The sequence below is a fragment of the Hippopotamus amphibius genome, chromosome 3 (assembly GCF_030028045.1).
Source record: "Hippopotamus amphibius kiboko isolate mHipAmp2 chromosome 3, mHipAmp2.hap2, whole genome shotgun sequence".
Lineage (NCBI taxonomy): Eukaryota > Metazoa > Chordata > Mammalia > Artiodactyla > Hippopotamidae > Hippopotamus > Hippopotamus amphibius.
The window spans coordinates 124,910,709-124,924,170 of record NC_080188.1 but is presented as its reverse complement, the minus strand read 5'-3'; the positions used below and the strand labels follow the sequence as shown (position 1 = coordinate 124,924,170).

General features: G+C 60.9%; 1 protein-coding gene across 2 annotated transcripts in view; it reads left to right on the top strand.

The window, feature by feature from the left end:
- Positions 1 to 13,462, top strand: part of MACROD1 (mono-ADP ribosylhydrolase 1) — a 148,475-nt gene that overhangs the window by 131,380 nt on the left and 3,633 nt on the right. For both annotated transcript variants that reach the window (XM_057726792.1, XM_057726793.1), the window contains exon 4: positions 2,426 to 2,455. In XM_057726792.1, the coding sequence (XP_057582775.1) occupies positions 2,426 to 2,455 (30 nt within the window). The remainder of the gene's footprint in view (positions 1 to 2,425; positions 2,456 to 13,462) is intronic.

The window sequence follows — 13,462 nt, the reverse complement described above, 5'->3', positions numbered from 1 at the left end:
GGCATCTCCTTCCAAAGGGGCCTGCAGAACGGCAGGTCAGCGCCCCCTCCCCTCCCATCCCTTTGCGGCTCCCTGCCAATCCATTTGGCACGGAGCCCTCCACCGGCAGGAGCCAGCTGGTTTGCAGCCGGTGCTAATTAAGAGAGAGGTGATGGGGGGAGGCGGGGAAGGGCCGTGGAGGGCAGCTTCCGACAACCTCCACGACTGCCCTGAGGGCCGAGGAGGCTGGGAGCTGGACCCACTCTGACCTGAGATGCCTGGGCTTCCCCCAGGGGCTCCAGGGTGGAGCTGCCCAGACATCCAACCCCTCCTCTCTGCAGCCAGCCCGCGGGGGCGGGGGCGGGTCAAGGCTGCATCTGAGGGGCCTGCTGTGTGCTCTGACTGTGTGTGCAGGAGACAGGCCCCAGCCCCGGCGGGGGGTGGGGAGTGGAGGGTGGGGGGCAGGGGGAGCCTGGGCGGTCTGCCTCAAGGTCAGCCTGCTTTGTGGCTTCACTTAGGAATCAGATCCAGTTCCGATCCTGCTACTGTGCAGCTCAACCTCTGAGCTTTGATTTTCTTATCTGTAAAATGGGAGCAACCGTGCCACCCATGTGACTTTGTTATGATCGTAAGTGAGGTCAGTGTGAGCCTGACAAACAGCCCTCACTCGGTCACGGGCAGTGTGCGTTCCTGGGGCAGAGGCCACATCCCCAGCCTTTAAGGGCCCAGCCACGTCCGCCTGGCTGTCCCGCTGTGGTCCATCTCCCGCTCTCCCACTCTCCCTCGGCTCCGGTTCTGGCTGCCTCGCCCGCCTGCTCAGCCCGCCTCCTCCCGCCTTCCCCGCGGCCCCCCACCCCTGCTCTGGGAGCGCCCAGCCGCTCTTCCCCTCTCCATCTTAATTAGCTGCTTGTATTAATCTTGCAAGTAACGTGGCAACTTGCAGCCCTGGGTTTTGGGGCTGTGGAATTAATTATTCCCCAAGCGAGGAGCTGTCAGCTCTGAGAGTCCAGCCACTCGGAGCCACCCGACACCACGTAGCAGAGCCCACAGCTTCCCCACGCCACCCCGGGCTTACGGCCTGGCCAGCCTGGAAATGGCCCCCGCTCCTGGCCCGGGCTCTGTTCCATGTCCCCCTCCTACAGAGGGGCTGCAACAGGACCTGGGAAGGTAGGGAGGGGCGCCAGAGCGGTGTCGACGCCGAAGGCCCTGCCTGGGAGCCGGGAATCCTGGGGCCAGAGGGGCCGAGGGGCCGCCGATCCATCCCCCCCACCCCCACCGGGCAGCACCTGGGCCTGGGAACACGCCTGCCCCGGCTCGCCCGTCACGTGCTCTGATTAGCATCAGCGCTTCACACAGAGGCAGCTGTGCGGCCAGAAGCTGGAGCCTGGGCTGGGAGGGGGCGCTGACCTGCACAGCCCGGACATTCCCGCGAGGGGCTGCCAGCTTCACTTTGCCACCGTGTCAGCCCCGTGGGGAGGCCGGAGAGGGCAGCCGGGCGGGACGCGCGGGACAGACGGGGCAGCCATGGCAGCCGGCGGTCCAGCTCCAGTCAAGGGAGGGGGCCGGGGGCCGGTGCTGATTCCTTGACCTTCACACCCAGCCTGTAAGGTGGCCTGTTCTCCCGTTTTACACGCAGGGAAACTGAGGCGTGGAACAAATCGGCTCAAGTCACCCATCTGTTCCCGTCTGGTTCCAGTCCCAGTGCCCTGGGCCCTCCCTGGGCTTCCCCGGAGTGGGGCCCTGACCTCGCACCCCGGTGCTGTGGCCCGTGAGGCTCCCAGCCCTCGCTCACGGGTCTCACCCCCACACACTCATCCCCGGGGCAGCGCTTACCACGGCTGCGGCAAGGCAGTTTGTTCCGGGTGGCTGCAGGTCTGTGACCCCCCACAACCTGTGAGCCCCGCATCTCCGCACCAGGCCTGGCCCACATGGGCTCGGGAGACCCCGTGGGCAGAAAGAAGGGGTGAGGGACGTCCCTGGTGGTCCAGTGGTGAAGACTCTGTGCTCCCAGGGCAGGGGGCACGGGTTCGATCCCTGGTTGGGGAACTAAGTTCCTGCGTGCTGCACCGTGCAGCCAGGAAAAAAAAAAGAATGAGTGAATGAATTGTATCTCAATAAAAGCTCTTAAAGAAGAAAAGAAGAATGAGTGAATGAAGGAGGCGCGTGGCCGAGGGTCGTCTGCCACTCTAGACCCCACATGCAGCTGCTTCCGCAGTAAGCAGACAGGACCCTGGTGCCCCCAACCCCACAACCCTACAAACCCCTGGCCCCTCAGGAGCCTCAGCAGGAGAGGAAGTCCCAGCCCCCTCCACCTCCCGGTTATCTGCCCCTGCTCCAGAGACCCTGTGCCCAGGGACCTGGGCTGGCATTCGGGCCCGGCTGGCCGCTCCCTATCACCCCCACCAGCCTCTCCCCGACTGACCGCCTTTGTCTCTCTCTCTTGCAGCCAACAGCTCCCTGCTCGGAGGTGGCGGTGGTGAGTAGACCCTTCCTGCAGTCTGGGGCCTGGGGGTGGGCGGGGGTGGGCGGGGGTCTGCTTCTATCCTCCCTGCCCCCTCGCCGCCAAGCCCAGCTGGCTGCCCCGCGCCTTCCCCGAAGCCTTCCCCCTCGTCCCCACGGTGCGCAGCTCCCATTTCCCCACCTCTGCCCCTCTTTACCACCTCCCGCCCCATCGGCCCCACGTGGTCTGACATCACTGTGGATGAAGCCGGACACCTGAATGGCAGGCCTGGCGGTTCCTTCACCGCTGGGCGAATGGGGCAGGTCCCCACCCTCCGAACAGAGGAGGCCTCCTGGTCTGTAACTGGGGGCTGGAGGGCCTCCAGAGGTTTCACAGGCCTGGGCCTGGGCCTGGGTCATTGGGTGAGGTGGCGGGGTGGAGGGCATGCACGGGTGTGGTGGGGAAAGCCCAGCCCTGCTCCTGACGCACACGGGCCCTCGGCCAACCCTGTGCGCCTTTGGCCTCAGTTTCCCCACCTGTGAGGGCAAAATTAGCATCTTTGCTCTGCTCTGCAGCCTCGCACGGTGGCTCTGCAGCCAAGACAAGGTCTGGTCAAATCAGGGAGAGCTCTGCCCACAAGAATGCGTCTGTGTTCACTGCTGTCAAGGACCACCCTGAAGCAGGGGTTTCGGCGGGGCCAAGTCGGCAGGGGGTTGGAGGTCAGGGTGGGCCTGGCCCCCAGGGACGCAGGGCAAGGTCAGCAGGTGCCGGCGGGGAGGGGCAAGGGGGACCGTCCCTATGCCCCCGGTGCCTGGCCAGCCCTGCCCAGACTGGCCACCCCAGCCCCTCGGCCCCAGCCCCTCGGCCCCCCAGCTGGCGGGGCTGCCCGCTGCGTCTGCAGGCAGCGGCATGATTGGTAAGCCAAGGGGCAGGGGTTAATGCGCCGTCGGATAAATCCCAGGGGCCGTGTTTATGGCAGTGGTGGCGGGGTCCAGGCCAGGTTTTAAAAGGGGGAAAAATAAAAGGGGCATAGAAGGTCAGGAATAAATAAGAGCAGCGTTAAGAGCTGTCGGTGACCGGCCAGGATGCAGGATGGGGGGGGGTGGGGGGGTCTGTTTGTGGTTAGAGATGTTTTCTTTCCCTCCCTCCCCTGCTTCTCCTCCAGCTGTCCCTGTGGAGGTCACAGCTACGCTGGAGGCCTCACAGAATGAGGGGGCTTCCCTGGGGACTGGGGGTCCACAGACAGGCCCATCTAGGACCCCTTCTGAGCCAGGTGCCTGGACAGACCAGAGGAGCCTGCTCCCTGCCTCCTTGAGCTCACAGTCCAGATGGGAGCACCACCATGGCAGGGTGGTCTGTGCAATAAGGAGGGTGGTAGGGCTCAATGAGGAGCACCTGTCCAGGCTTGGGAACCAGGGAGGCTCCTGGAGGAGGTGTTGCCTGCACTGGGACCCAAGGGATGGGTAGGAGAAGGCTGGTGAAGAGCAGTAGGAAGGGTGTGCTGGGCAGAGGGAACAGCACAGGTGAAGCCTGGAGTGAGGGAAAGTGTGGGACATTCGGGGAGACTCCGAAGACTGGAGTGGTCAGAGTCCAGCCAGGAGGAGGGGAGATGGGACAGGACCCAGGGGCCTCAGAGACCACATGACGAGCTGGATTTTTAGCCATTCAGCTGGGAAGACAAAGGATCACAAAAAGGTATGGGACTTGTAAATCCTAGGTCGGGTCATGACCCCTCTTCTGCTCAAAACTCTGCCAGGGCTCTCACCTCACCTCCTTCCCGTGGCCCACAAGGTCTCCAGCCACCTGGCAGAGTCCCCACCACACTGCCTGGCCCTCCCCACTCTGTGCCAGCCACACCGGCCTCCCTGCAGTTACTGGAACAGACCTGGCCCACTCCTGCCTCAGGGCCTTTGCACGGGCCCTACCTTCTGCCCCAAACGCTCTTCCGGCAGATAGCCATGTGGCTGCTCCCTTCTCCTCTTACAAGTGTTTACTTGCGTGCCATCTCCTCGGTGAGGCCCACTCTGACCCCTCGCAATTGTAGCTGCCTGCCCCTGCCCCTGCCCTACCTCCCCGGGCCCCTCACGCTGCTCTAGTTTTTATTCCCCTCCGAGCATCTCTCTCCTAACGTGCTGTATAATTTACTTGTTTATCATGTTATTATGTTCATGGTTTGTTGTCTGTCTCCCCGCTGAGAACAATAGCTCCAGAGGGCACGACAATATCTCCAACACTTAGAACTGTGTCTGGTGCACACAGTCGGTGCTCAATAAATGGTTGACGAATGAATGAATGAACTACAGGCAAAGGCAGGGATGGCCTTACATGTCTAGCAAAGGACTTGCTGACGAGGGCAGTGGGAGCCACTGAGGTTTCAGGCAGGGCAGGGAGTGGCTCACAGATGACCTGGTGACCTCACTCTGGGAGGTCAAAGGGCAGCTGCTCTGGCCAGACGAGGGGGGAGGCCCAGTGGGGTCCCTCTAGCTCCCCTTCCTGCAGCACTGAGGGTGAGAGGAGGCTGGAGCAGGCCCCAGGCACAGCCTGACTGATGCAGAGATGGATGGGGTGGGCCAGGACCCAGGAGGAAGTGGGCCCGGAGTCCAGCCTTTTAACGCTGGCCAAGATTTATGAAGCCGCCAGTGCTCGCTGAGGCTGTCACTCTGCTAATGTGATTGGAACAAGGCGGAGGTGGCGGGGAGGGGACAGGGGTGGGAGGAGGCGGGGGCTGGTAGGGACCTGGCACCCGCCTGGGGTGGGAATGCAAACAGGCCCCAGACCCCCAGGATGTCCTCTGCTCTCACATCTGCCACCTGTGCCCTCCACCACCCCCTGGTCCATCCAGTCTTAACCGTGCCTCACCCCCACCCCCAAGCTGCCAGGAGGGAGGGCACAGGCAGGGGCAGCCTGGGACTGGGGGTCCTGGATCCCCATCTAATTCTGCCCAGAAAGACCCTGGTCTTCCCCTTCCCTCTTCTCCCAAGTCCAACCGTGCAGGGGTTCAAGCCTCTACCCACCCCCAACCTCCCATCACCACCCACTTACCTAGCCATCTACCACCCACACATTTAACAAGCATTGGTCCTGTTCAGCCTGCCCCAGACACTCTGTTGAAAACTCCCGCAGCCAGCCCAGCCCACCACGCTGGTCCTGTCCCCTGCCCTGGTCCTGTGCCCAGAGCACGGACCCCCTTTCAACATGCTTGTGTTTTATGTTTGTTGTTATTGCTTTTCTCCCCGCTAGAACATACTCTCCCCAGGAACAGGGTTCAGGGGATTCCAAGGCCCTAGATCAGCCTTTCTGGGGTGGTTAGTTGCACCCCGTGTGCCGGGTGCTACCCTAGGAGCTGGGGACTCACAGCCCTAACCTGCGGTTCTCATCCGGTCCTGCTGGGGAGGGCAGCTATCAGCTCAGAAAGGAGCTCTTAAAAAAGGGGCCGAGGTTGGCCTGCAGCGCTTTGGTGCAGTGAACCCACCGTGTTTACAGCAAGGATGCAGCGGAGGGAGTTTGCTGGCACCCCAAACCTCAGTGGTAGCCCCCAGGGGCCACTGGGGCCAAAAGGACTTAACCCAAAGGATCCGGGCCCCCTGGGCCTGCCTCACTGGAGTTGGGCGCCCACCAGGCCCTGAGGCCAAGGTAGGCGGTCTGACAACACAGTGAAGGCCCCCTACTCCCATTCCTTCCCAGTGCTCTTTCTGAGTGTGTGTGTGTGTGTGTGTGGAGCAGAGGAGGACACCTGTATCAAACCCTGGGACTCAGGACTTGACTCTGCCTTCAAAGAAACCCATTTTGGCAAAAGTCTTCCCAACAGAGGGGGCATTTGACTTGGGCCCCGAAGGCTGCATAGGAGTTCGTCAGGTCCAGAGGGATGGAGAGGCCCACCAGGTAGAGGGCCCAGTGTCTGCAGTAGAGAGCTGACAGGGCTGGGACAGCCACCCAGCCTCCCAGCCAAACCATCAGGCCTGGGGACTGCCAGGCCCACTCCTGCTCCCACCTCCTTCCTCGAGAGCCTTTTCCTGGCTTGATAAAAATAATTTTTTTTTAAAAAACGCTCTCCTATTGTATGGTAAGAAGGGAGGCGGGCCCTAAATCAGGATGAGAATCGACAGGGCCCTGACGCGTGTCTCTCCTGTTTATTAGGACTGAAATGTTTACTCGGCGATAAGGAGCTGGGTTTCTCGTGGAGATTTGTGCGCTCTTTTTCAATTACCCCTCGTCTTTCTCTGCCACTTTTGCACTAAAGGGATAATAAATGTATCGGAGCGTTTCAATTATTCATCTAAATCATGACTGCGCCTGCCACGGCCAAGCTTTAGTGACAGATTAATTCAGGGCCGCCTTCCTCTGCTTGCAGCGACCATCTCCACTCCAGCCTGGCCAGTGCCCCAAGGGCCGGCCCGAGGGATGGGCGGCTGGGGTCAGGCAGATCCCTGGCAGGGGCGGGGAGGATGGAGCCCCGTCCACATATAGCCACAGCCAAAGACCCTCCCTTCCGGAGGTCAGCGGGCCCCCCCAAACCTGCAGGCCTGTGAGGGCACAGCCACCCTGCCCTCCTGCCCATCGGCTCTTCACAGCCCTGCTCCCTATGCACACACTGCAAGTCCGTGTGTCTCCCTTGCACTGCAGGGTCCCAGGCATCTCACAGCAGGGTCCCAGGGTGGCTTGGCTCCCAGCATAGCCCTCCCTTGGCACAGGGCCTTTGCACATGCTGCTCCAGTGCCCGAGGGGTCCTCTGCCCTCCCCCCACCACACCTTCCCACCTAGTTATCTCCATGTCAGGGCAGCCCCTCCAACCGGCAGCCCCTCCACACACACACACACACACACACACACACACACACACTGCTCCTCTATTTACTGAGGGGCCTGCCACGTTCCTGGCGCTGTCCTCTGTTCTGGGACACAACAGACACTGCCCCTCTTGGGCCAGTATTCTGTCGCCCTTGAAAATCAGACTCTTGTTTGTGTGATCAAGTACCAACTCCTCCCCATCAGACTCCCCCACTAAGAGGCACGCACAGGGCGTCTGTCTGTTCACCTCCCAGCAAACACTAGGTGTTCAGTGGGGACCTGTTGGTGGACCGGCCATGCCCAGGGGCACATCCCCCAGCCCAGGTATCCGTGTGCATCCCTCCTCCACCCACATGGTGGCATGTGGCACGGGCAGAAGTTGCCGCCAGGGGCCCACCCTCTCCTCTCTCCACACAGGCACCCGTGACTCCGGGAGGCGGGGGGGCACCCGCTTTCCTCTCTGTCTCTGAGTTTCTCTCACTTTCTCTGTCTCTGTCTGAGTCTCCCTCGCCCCCACTTGGTCTGCCTCCTGCTGTGCTGCTCTCCCTTCATCTCCCCGTCTCTCTCCTTCACATGCGCTCGCTCTGACACGTGCACTCTCTCCGTCTCTCGCTCTCCCCTGCTCACGCGCTTGCCCTCCTTTGTTCATGGATGGTCAGGCCCAGGAGGATTCGTGAGGCCTCTCGGGATTCAGGCCTCCGCTTCCGCCGGCTCCCTCGCCATCCCGCGCACCCCCACCCAGCACTCTCTCCCGTCACCCAGCGCCGCTAATTCGTGATGGCCTCCCGGCTCTGCTCTCGTCGGCTGGGGCCTGGCACAGTGGGCAGTGACCCCCGTGGCCCTCTCCAGGCCAGGCTGTGTGCAGCCGGCCAGCCAATCCTGAGCACGGCTCTGTGCCAGGCTGGGGCAGGTGGGTGTATGGGGAAGGTGTGGCCAGAAGTTGTCTGGAGCAGGGGGCTGTGCTGTGAACAGGGGGGAAGGGCATTCCTGGATGAGGGCACAGCAAAGGGCCCCAGAGGCCATCTCAGACCACACCCCTCCCCTGCTGGAACCTTCCCACTGGGACAATGGTCCCTGCAGAGGCAGCCCTCCCCTCCTACCTCTCCCCCTGGTGCCCTTCTGAGCTCTCTGCCTGGACCCCTCCTCCCCAAAGACTTTCTTCCTGTCACTCAGGGCTCTGCTCAGATGCCACCTCCCAGGAGGTGCCTTCCCGACCCTGAAAGTGAACTGTTTTCTTTTCTTCTTCTTTTTTTTTTTTTTGGCTGTGTTGGGTCTTCGTTGCTGCTCGCAGGCTTTCTCTAGTTGCAGTGAGTGGGGGCTACTCTTCGTTGTGGTGCATGGGCTTCTCAGTGCGGTGGCTTCTCTTGTTGTGGAGCACAGGCTCTAGGCACATGGGCTTCAGTAGTTGCAGCACAAGGGCTCAGTAGTTGTGGGATGCAGGCCCTAGGGTGCACAGGCTTCAGTAGCTGTGGCACACCGGCTCAGTAGTTGTGGCGCATGGGCTTAGTTGCTCTGAGGCACGTGGAATCTTCCCAGACCAGGGATTGAACCTGTGTCCCCTGCATTGGCAGGTGGATTCTTAATCACTGCGCCACTAGGGAAGTCCTGGACTCTGTTTTCTTCTGCTATTTCTCCATGGTGTTATTAAAGTCATGTTTCGCCTCCCTCGCACAGGGCCTGGAGCCTGGCGGGCCCACCTCCCCACTGTCCAATGCCTGTGTCAAGCAGGGGAGGAGACAGGAGAGGCACACAGAGGCCGGATGTCGTCTAAGGTGGAGGCCAGAGGGAGCCCCAGCCTTGCTCAGAGTTGATGATCTTATTTCGTGGACTCTCGGGGACCATGAGAGGTTTTACGAGCAGGAGAGTGACACAGTCTCCCCAAGTAAAGGCCCCAGTTGAGGAGGAAGATGGAGGTGCTAACAGCTGCGGGGATGTCAGGGCCTCGCTGAGCTCTCCCTGCAGAATCTCACGTACCCTCATCACAGCACTATGGGACACAGGTACCTTCAGCATCTCCATTTTGCAGATGAGGAAACTGAGGCACCAAGTCCCTTAAGCTGAACCACATTCCCCACTGCCACCCCTCAGCCATTCCTCCCTGGGTGGGAGAGAGAATGGCGGGGCCTCCAGAGTCAGCCTGTGGGGCCCGTGCCCTGCCCCCAGCGGGCAAGATGCCACCAAGCCCCTGCCTGCAGCCGCCACAGGGATTTTTAATAACGGGAGTGATTTTTGCATGATGAATGAGGCGCGGCCGCTGTGTACATAATGAAGCCCTAATGTTTTCAAATCCCCATTTAAGGAGCTGATCTCACCCCATAATGAATTTCAGAGCACATCGCAGAGCTGTCGTCCATCCATCTTCTCCCTGGGGCACCCACCCGCCTTGGCACCTCGAGGGTGGGGCCTGGTGAGGGTGGGCTCTGGACCCCCCCTAGTGGGCTGAGCCCAAGCCTAGCACAAAGCCGGGGCTGGCACAAGTTTGTTGATTGAATGAGTGACCAGGAGGGTGTGGGCAGAAGCCGAGACAGTTCTGGCAATGGGGTATCACGTGGGGCTGAGGTTCCCAAGTCTCACCCTGAGCCTGGGAGGAAAATGGAGGCCAGTGATGAAGAGGGTAGGGAGGGCCCGAGAGGAGGGGCCCCGAGGCCCCTGGGCTGGGTCACTTTGGCCAGGCTTTGTGGCTGGGCCTGCTCCCTGCAGGTTCGGGGCCTGGGGTGCAGCAGCTCAGGCTTCTGGCCCTTTCCAGCCCTGGCGATTGGCGTTTGTGCAGGTGGCTGGGATGGGCGGCAGCTGCAGCTACACCAACGTGGTTGGAGTAGAAGGGCCCTCAGGCCAGGTGCCAGACCCCTGGGGCCTGCGGGGTGAGATGTGTAAGCGGGGAGTGGTCCTGAGGGCCCAGACCCAGGTGCCTTCCCAGGCTCGAGAGGTGCACCCCTCCCCTGGCCCCTCGGGCTCCCCAGCCCTCTCTCTTCCAGGGCTCTCTGGGTAACATCTCCACCTGGCAGTGTGTCCCATCCCTTGGGCAAAGGCGGCCTGAAAACGTGAGGGACAGGGGAGTCTTCTGCCTACGGAGTCTGTGGCTGGGCCTCAGTCTCCCCATCTGTAAAATGGGGTGACGTGATAACATGCAGGGCCCTTTGGTACCGTCTTGCACTGAATGCTCACACCAAACGCAGAGGGAGGTGCTGTTACTGACCTTGTACTGATGAAACTGAGGCACAGAGAAGTGAAGTGATCCTGCAGAATGGGTGGGAGAGCCGGGGGGTGGGGGTCTTGGGTCTCACAGGGCCGGGTCTGCCCTGCCACCAGGAGCCATGCCCCACGCAGCCCCAGTGAGCTCATTTCAGAGTCTCTGAGACTCGGCACCCTGGGAGGGCACCAGGCCTGTCCTCTCCCTCCCCTGTCCTGACGGCCCGCAGGAGCCCAGGAAGGGCAGGGAAGGGCTGAGGGCTGCCCAGGCAAGGCTTACAACCCCCACCCGGCTGAGAGGGGCTTTGCCTTCATGAGCCTTTGTCCCTGATCCCGTGAGCCAGGGTCTGGGGAAGCCGCTCTGAGCATCTACTCTCCTGTAACTCTGAGATTCAGACAAGTTGCTTAATCATTCTGGCCTCTAGTCTCCCACCCCCCGGCCACCTCTCAGCAAACCTCAGTCCTCCCCACAAACTTTCTGAGGCCAGTTCTGAGGCTCAGAGAGGTTAAGCGACTGGCCCAGAGCTACTAGCAAGCTTGTGGGCAGGATTTCTGGGAAGAGAAATCCCCAGAGGGGAAGAGCAGGGGGCCAGACCCACAGGACGGGAAGGGGAATGGGGGAGGCCAGGAGATGGAGGGGCTGGCCCAGGGCCGGCCAGGGTCTCCTGCCCTCCGTCAGGGGCACAGCTGCCCTCCTCTCCCCCAGGCCACAGGCCTCCTTGTGTTCCTGTAAATAATTAATTAGCCCCTGCTTGCTTGTTTGTTTAGCATGAGGAATGCTCCCCCACTGAGATACATTTATTGCTGAATAAATTTAAATATCTAATCTTCCTTTCATGAATATTACAGCACCCTAAATAGCGGCCAACATAGCCTAAGCGCCTTGGCAAATGGCCCCCATGGGAGCCTGCCTGCTTCGCCTCCCACCGGCTCTGAGGAGGGCCCGGCTCCAGCCCCAGCCCTCTCCCAGTGCCCTCCTGGCTCTGGACTTGCTAGGAAGGGGCTGAGTCTGAGCTGATGTTCCTGAAGGCTGAGTGCAGGGCTGTGGAGGCCACCCTGATGGCAGGAGGCTGGGGTGGGCTTCCAAGCAGGGGTGGTGGGGGAAGTGCCTGCACCAGGGCGGAGCGTCAGTGCTGGAACAGAGACAGGGCAGACTGGGCCCCCCAGACAGCAGCATCTGAGGAGCTCAGGAAGGTGGCAGAAGAGTTCAGGGAGGCAGGAGGATGGGGAGAGCAGGTCTCCAAGGTGGCCTTGCTGGATCGCATGGAGACAGTGGTCAGCCTGTGGGTGCAACTGAATAGTCTTGCAAGAGGAGTGGTCCCAGACCGCTCAGCAACCAAAGGTCCCCAAAGCAGTCCCTCTGTTGGGAGGGGGATGTGTAGATGTGGGGAGGGGACAGGAACCAGGCGGCAGGGGCCAGCAGTGAAGAAACAGCAGCCGTAGAAACAACACCTTTCTGAAGCGTTTAGGTGAGGAGGGCAAACAGTAGACAGACAGCCAGGGTGGGAGGGAGGCTGGGGATGGGAATGGAGAGACAGGTCCTTTCATGGTCCTAGAGGAAGTAGAGCAGTCCTGCTGTGTGACCTTGGGCAAGTCTCTCACCCTCTCTGTGCCTCAATTTCTTCTTTGCTAAAGCAAGAAAAATAATAGCACAGCTGGGCTGGGAGGACCAGATAAGACAGTGGAGGTACGTGGCTCAGCGCCTTGCTCACCAAGAAGCTGTTGAGGCTGAAATTAAGGAGCCAGATCTGGGAGCTCAAAGGTGGAGGAGAGAAGAGAGGCTGAGGAGGGAGGCAGAGTGGGCCTTAAGGCCATCTTCCAGTAGAAAAAGGGTTCAGCCTTGATCTAGTAGAGAGACATCTGAGGAAGGCCCATGTCGTCTCAGTTTCCCCAGGAGAGACCCCAGGTTTTCTGCTGATGCAGAGTAGGGTGGGGGTCAAGTTTGAGATCTGAGGGTTTTGGGATGTGGCTGAGGGGACCAGGGAGAGGACTGAGGGTCAATTGGTATCAACTGGGGATACCCCCCAACCAGGCAGGCCCAGGGCCAGCTGCCCCAGGGTCAGGTGGGATGTGGGGAGGAAGGACATCGTCCTTGTATGGGACCCCAGGGAGCCTCCTCCTTCTATTCTCCAAGGCTCAGCTTAGCCCAAGTGAGAGCCAGGATAGGGCCTGGGAGTCAGGGCCAGGGCAGGTGCGGGCGATGATGGGACACATGGGAAGGGACATTCCTTTGGGCCTATGGCTAAGGACAGGGGGCTGGGGGCTTCCTCTGGCACTCAGAGATGGGAAAGCCACAAGGCTGCTGTGTGGACACGGAGCAGGGGCAGGAGGGGGCCAGGCTGCTGAAAGCCTGAGTGCCAGGGCCAGTCTGGGCTCTGGTTTGTTGGGGGAAGGGTGGGTATGGGTGGAACCCCGGGCCTGTCCCTCATCTGTGCTTTGGGTGAACGGCTCCCTGGGCACCTGCACAGGAGTCACATGGCCCTGGCCCTGTTCTGGTTGCTGCTGGGGAGACTCCAGCCCTGGGGGCTCTACCAGTGCCAATTCCTCCTGCCTCCTCCCACCTCACGCCCCCGGGTCAGTCTTAAAGGCCTGGCTGCAGGCCTGTCCACTTCTGCAGGAAACATTAAGTCCCTCAAACACAGATCTCACTGAGCTCCACTTCCGCACGGCCCCCACAGTGGGCCAAGGTCACCTGCAGGGTAGACAGCACTTGGAGATGGCAGGCAACCAGGTGCCAAGTGGATGAGACCCCTGGGGCAGGGCCGGGAGGGCCGCAGAAGAGCCGGCTCAGGCAGGTCCCTGTGCTCACCCCCTATGCCCTGGACACTGCCTCCCACCACACTCCTGGGTGTACACACATCAGGTACAAGCTCATACAGTCTCACTGACCTGGTTATAACCATCACCTGTGTCACTTTCACTCATCCCAGGCTTTGGCTTAAGCACGTTACAGGAATTAACTTAATCCTTCCAATACTCCTATGAGGTGGGTACTACTATTATCCCATTTTACAGATGGGGCAATTGTGGTCCAGAAAGGTTAAGTGCCCTGGGTCATCACCTGTG